This window comes from Mus pahari, chromosome 8 (assembly GCF_900095145.1).
Source record: "Mus pahari chromosome 8, PAHARI_EIJ_v1.1, whole genome shotgun sequence".
NCBI classification, from domain to species: Eukaryota; Metazoa; Chordata; class Mammalia; order Rodentia; family Muridae; genus Mus; species Mus pahari.
In genome coordinates, this window is record NC_034597.1 from 106162313 (window position 1) to 106168979 (window position 6667).

Below are 6667 nucleotides of genomic sequence, written 5' to 3' on the forward strand. Positions count from 1 at the left end.
GGGAGCACTGCTCAGCTGTGATGGGCGGGAGCACTGCTCAGCTGTGATGGGCGGGAGCACTGCTCAGCTGTGGTGGGCGGGAGCACTGCTCAGCTGTGATGGGCGGGAGCACTGCTCAGCTGTGGTGGGCGGGAGCACTGCTCAGCTGTGATGGGCGGGAGCGCTGCTCAGCTGTGATGGGCGGGAGCGCTGCTCAGCTGTGATGGGCAGGGTCTCCCGTGAAGCACACAGGGTGTTGTACAACCCAGGCCTCATTCCCAGCATGACACCTGTTGCTTTAGATGCCACAACCACACTCTCTGTGACACATTATAAGCAGTACTAGACTTTGTAGTTTAGTAATATAAATTTATACTTACCGAAGAGGAATTTCATTAAAATAAAAAAATTCTGCCAAATTTATAAAGTCCGAGGTATATTCTTGAGCAGGATCAATAAACAGAACCTAGAAGAGTAAATATAATCATTAATATAAGAATTAAAATTTACATGAAATTAAATATAGTCTAATTTTTGTAATTTAAAGCATGGAATTAAAGATGCAAAATTTCAAAAACTGGCTTGAGTATATAAAAATTTTATAATTTATGAAGCTTTATTATAGTTGTAAATTAAATATAATTACACATGGAATCTTAAAAAGATTAAAGATACTCTTTGTGGATACACAATATAAAGTATATATTTCCTACAAAATTAAAGACCTAATTTCGTATGTTCATTGGCCCTTGTGTGAAGATTTTAAAAATAGCATAGATGTTCCTAAGGAGCCTTATAGGAGACAGCTACAGAGTTCTTGTGAAAAAAATAAACAACACAGCCTGAGGTGCTTCTCTACATATTTCAGAATCCTGAAAGGTTGTTTGAATATTTAGAACTGTAATAATGAACCAATCAACATTTACAGAAAATGGAATTTACGTATTTTTCTTGACTACTAAACTTCAAAATATAGCACAAATTATAAATTCCTTTGAGATAATGTACAAATATCATTATGGAACTATATGAAAGATGAATACCAATTAACAAATTAAGTGAAATTTCTGGTTTCAGAAGGCCACTTCAAGCCTGGTGTGGCAGGCAAGTATTCCTTACAGTTGATCTGCTTACCAGCCAACAGGAAAGTCATCATAAACAATGTCATCTTTATAAAAATTATGTAAGAATTAAAATACAAAACTCACCAAATTATGAAAGTTACGCCTCACAGAAGGGACTGTTCCATGTAATACTGGTTTTAGAAATTCCCAACAACTTGAAGGCCAATCAATGTACAAGCCATCATTTTCTAAGTCATTAATCCACTAGAAAAGAATCCAGAAATCTGTTAAAGCTACATTAAGGTAATAGTTACATCACTTTCAAATTTAGATTTTCTTTTTTTACTGTATTAAATCACAAATGAACACATGCATAGATTTTTCTATATTTCTGAGATAAAAAGTCAACTGAATAAAGTTGTCCATATGGCAATTGTATGCTTCCAAAACAAATAAAAACTTTGGCTCATTAAAAACAGAAAGGTTTGTTTCATTCGAAATTATGTGTACTGGTTGGCTGATGGTGGGGAGGGAGGTATGTGATGGACGTGGATCCAGACGCCAGCAAGGCCAGAGCCGTCAGAGCCTCCTGGAGCCAGACACACAAGCTACAAGTCTTGTAAGCCATCTGACTCGGGTAGTAGGAACTGAACTTGGGCCCTCTGCAAAACCAATAAGCACTCGTAATCAGCTGCCATTCTACAGTCTTATAGTTAAAACTATCAATTGCTTTCCTTCATGGAGTAGTTTATGTTAACCATCCCTCCTGAAGCCACCACAAAAGCTGAAGAAAACCATGCAAGAACATCAAGTGAGTGTAACAAGCAACATTCAAGAGTGGAGTGGCTCTAACCCTTGAGAAGAGTGGGCATAAGAGGGAGGGTCTGCTTTTACTTCACTTCTGTTCCAGAGGACATTTTCAAACCTAGAGGAAGAGAGCTCAAACTCAAAAGTCAGACTGGGCTGGAAGTTATAATTAAGCATCTCAAATTGTTAGGACAATTGTTCCTTTGTGGGGAACAGAGAGGGTCTGGAAGAGAAGAAACTACATGGAAGGCCTCAGTCCACGGTCAGAGAGACAGCTGAATCCATTCGCTGGCTCCTGACGGGCATACAGACAGATAACATACTCCCAAAATCTCAGGAGGAAAAAAAGACACCACAGTGCCAAGAAGACAGAGGCCACAGATCAGAGTGGAGCTCAGGTGCTAGACACCATGGACTGGGACTGAAGAGAGTGAGGGCCACACCCTAGAAATAGGACAAAAGAGAAGAATGCCCAGGAGCCCAGGACAAGGTTCAACAGAGACAACAGGGCACCTGGCTTCTGGACTGTCAGCCAACTCTAACTGTGCTTTTTTTTTTTTTTAATCAAGTTCTAGCTCATATTTTTAAAAAAAGCTACGATTATGGGGATGATATGGTGGTACACACCTGTAACTGCAGCATTAAGGAAGCTAATGGAGGAGTAGGAGGTAGCTCGATCTACACAGTGAGAAACCCACACCCAGCCTGCCATGGGACAAGAAGGCTAAGGTACTGAAGTCCTGAGTCCTTCCCTGGAATCCTGAAAACTATAAGCACTGGGATTAGCACATACCCTGGAAAGATAGGAAAAGCTGTCCTCACTTGGAAATGCTGTAAGAAGCAGTAGAGGTGAAGACGAACAAGCAAACAAACAAACAAAAAAACCAGACCAAAACCCCACCCCTCCATGACCTCTACACTGTTTAGGAAACTTTCTCTCAGTAAGGGATTTTTCAGCTGAACTTGAAAGACAAAGTCGGAGCTAATGGAGAATGGAAGAAGCACAAGATGAAGAGATGACTGAAAAGAAACTCTCAGGAGAACTGAAGGGCAGCAACAGTCGTAGAACACAGAGTCTCTGAAGAACCACCTTGCTTCAGCAAAGCAGGTGGGACCAGATTCACAGATGCCAGGCTGCAGCCCACGCTGCACAGTTAGCCCGAGGCAGGCTGCCCAGGCATGAGTCTATCATGTTCAGGTAGCATTCTTACAGCCCCACATCTTCACTAGCTGGTGCTTGACTGCTGCCAGCGCTCATAGGGTTGTTCTGTGTTCTGACTGTCTTATCTTGTAGCTGGAGCGATGCTTCATGGGAGCAGTTATCCTGATGGGGAGCCACGGAGAGGAGAGAGAATGGATCTGTGTTCTCTCTTCTGAGTGCTGATTCAAATGTGTACATGTACACTAAACACCGCGAGTACATACTTCTATGCTAAGCCTTAAAAATTCCAAATGTCGTAGGACAAGGAATAGCGTGAGCACTTACCACTATTGAAGAATGCCGAATATCTAAAACAAAGTCACGGTCCCACACAGGTGAATTTAATTTTAAAAATCTGTTCCTCTCTTCTTCATTGAGCCCAAGACTTTTAAGGCCACTCAGCAGTTTTCCTTCTGACTTCAACATATCTAAAATACTTCACATTCAAAGAAGAAATAATTTCATTTTAGTTTGTCAAAACTTTTTGGAAATCTAAAGTTTGAGAATATTTTTTCGTTTGTATATGTACAAGTTCATATGTGTACATGCACATGTGTAAGAATGAGTGTGGAAGACAGGTCAACATTAATATTTAAAATTTACTTCAGTAATTTGAATATTTTAAATTTAATTTCAACATTTTAAAATTAATTCAATGTTAAAATTCAGTTAAGCAAATATTTGATTTTTATGTTGTAAGACCTATTACATGATAAAGCTTCAATGGTGGATTAACAATGTGAACTAAACTGGCTATCTAGAATTTGAAGTCTACAGAGTAACTAATTCTAAGAAACTAACTAGAGCATGGTATTACTTTAAAACCACAGAGTAATTTAAAGGCCTTTAGGGTTTTGACTCCAGAGGTTTAATGCTTGTAGATAGACAGTATTTGAAGAGTTCAACAGAATTAGACCAGATAACCATTAAGATAAGAAAAACCTCCCCCAAAGCCACAGACTAACAAAAGCCCAGTAGCAGGTGGGAACTCCTTAGGACTGTTGGTCAGGGCAGTCCAGCTGACTGTCAGAACAGCACAGCTTGCCTGTGCTGCCTGTGCTAAAGATACCACACACTGGACACAGCACCAGATGATTTAAGGTGAATCTGGCCTGAAAGCCTCTTTCCTGTGGTCTAGCCTCCACACTGCTAGACAAGATTCTGCAAGGTGCCAACCGAGAGAAGCAGTTAACATTCCTACCCAGCTGCAGGGTCTGTCTGGCCCACTCATCAAATTCCTACCCAGCTGCAGGGTCTGTCTGGCCCACTCATCAAAGAATCCTCTCTTTATAACAAATGGAGAGCACCACAGAAAACCACAACTGGGCACAATGCATACATCAACAGATCATGGGGAGCCTAGCCCCAAAGAATACATCTACATCAAAGCTCCTATGTCTATAGCTTGTGGAACATGTTGGAAGTGGAGGGTTGGGGGTGGGGAGAAAAACTCCAAGTGCCAGGTACCCTACAGACAAAGATACAGACAACTAATTATAGCCAAGAGAAGGTTAATTAGCCTCTTCATTATCAATTACCCAGTGCAGATTGGTCAGTCCTAAAACCATATACACACAATCAAAACAAACTGAGCAGGTGGTATAAATGTATACATATATAAACATAATATTAACATGCATACATATATAAAACAATTATGATCAAGGAAAAGAGCTCCATCAACTTGGGGGGGGGTTACTTGGGAGACAATGGAATGAGGAAAGGGAGGAAAAGGAGGAGGGAAAGTGATGTAATTCTTTCTCACTTAAAAGTGTATTTAAGGCAGAAGCCGCAGAGCAGCTGGGAAGGGTCCTATGGGCCTGCATCTGCACCCAGGAGGTGGAGCTGATCCTCAGTCCTCTGTGCACCCTCCCTGTCAGAGGAGAGCTTGCCTCCAGGGAGTGTGCTCTGACCCCAGGGCTCAGGTGAGAACTCCATTTTCTCTCCAGTGATACTCTAAGGTGGGTCCACTCAGGAGCACACAGGCCGCAAGTAGCAGAGCAGCAGGGAAGAGGCCAACACAGGCCAACATCTGTACCCAGGAGGTGGAGCTGTTCACAGTCCTCTGGGCACTGGTCTGCCAGGAGAGAGCTAATAACCCAGGAGTGCTGACACAGGCTTACAGACTCACAGCAGGAACGAGCTCCAGCCAGAGACAGCTAAAACATCTAACACCAGAGACTACCAGATGGCAAAAGGCAAACGCAAGAATCTTACTAACAGAAACCAAGACTACTTGACATCATCAGAACCCAGTACTCCCACCACAGCATGTCCTGGATACTCCAACACACTGGAAAAGCGAGATTCGGATTTAAAATCATATCTCATGATGCTGATAGAGGATTTTAAGAAGGACAATAATAACTCACTTAAAGAAATACAGGAGAACACAGCTAAACAGGTAGAAGCCCTTAAAGAGGAAACACAAAAATCCTTTAAAGAATTACAGGAAAACACAACCAAACAGGTGAAGGAATTGAATAAAACCATCCTGGATCTAAAAATGGAAGTAGAAACAATAAAGAAATCACAAAGGGAGACAACTCTGGAGATAGAAACCCTAGGAAAGAAATCAGGAGCCATAGATGCAAGCATCACCAACAAATACAAGAGATAGAAGAGAGAATCTCAGGTGCAGAAGATTGTATAGAAAACATTGACAACAAAGAAAATACTAAATGCAAAAAATTCCTAACCCAAAACATCCAGGAAATCCAGGACATAATGAGAAGACCAAACCTAAGGACAATATGTATAAAGGAGAGTGAAGATTCCCAACTTAAAGGACTAGTAAATATCTTCAACAAAATTATAGAAGAAAACTTACCTAACCTAAAGAAAGAGATGCCCATGAATATACAAGAAGCCTACAGAACCCCAAGTAGACTGGACCAGAAAAGAAATTCCTCCTGTCACATAATAATCAAAATACCAAATGCACAAAACAAAAAAGAATATTAAAAGCAGTAAGGGAAAAAGGNCAAGTAACATATAAAGGCAGACCTATCAGAATTACACCCGACTTCTCACCAGAGACTATAAAAGCTAGAAGATCTTGGGCAGATGTCATACAGACCCTAAAAGAACATAAATGCCAGCCCAGGCTACTAAACCCAGCAAAACTCTCAATCACCATAGACGGAGAAAAAAAAGTATACACTGACAAAACCAAATTTACATAACATCTTTCCATAAATCCAGCCCTACAAAGGACAATAGATGGAAAATACCAATACAAGGAGGGAAACTACATCCTAGAAGAAGCAAGAAAGTAATCTTTCAACAAACCCANNCAAACATAATTCCACCTCTAACAAGAAAATTAACAAGAAGTAACAAACACTTTTCTTTAATATCTCAATATGAAGATTAATATTACCAACATTTCCTAATTGATTGAAATTAAAAAAATATAAGGAATTAGAAATTTGTCAGCTGTCATCCAGTGGTCTAATTTGGTAATGGGAGAAATAAGTGCAATATTATACAACCCATATACACTTTCTGCTTGTTTGTACATGACTGGGTCTTGCTGTGTGCCACATAATGGTCTTGAAATCATGCTTCTCCTATCTCAGCCTCTCTATTAGTAGGATTGTTTATTTGATGTTTT

At 40.5% G+C, this 6667-nt stretch overlaps 1 protein-coding gene across 2 annotated transcripts in view; it reads right to left on the bottom strand.

The window, feature by feature from the left end:
• The window catches only part of Uggt2 (UDP-glucose glycoprotein glucosyltransferase 2), a 123073-nt gene that overhangs the window by 80642 nt on the left and 35764 nt on the right, over positions 1-6667 (bottom strand). For both annotated transcript variants that reach the window (XM_021203351.2, XM_029541886.1), the window contains 3 exons: positions 3337-3487; positions 1188-1307; positions 360-445 (listed from right to left, as the gene is read on the bottom strand). In XM_021203351.2, the coding sequence (XP_021059010.1) occupies positions 360-445; positions 1188-1307; positions 3337-3487 (357 nt within the window). The remainder of the gene's footprint in view (positions 1-359; positions 446-1187; positions 1308-3336; positions 3488-6667) is intronic.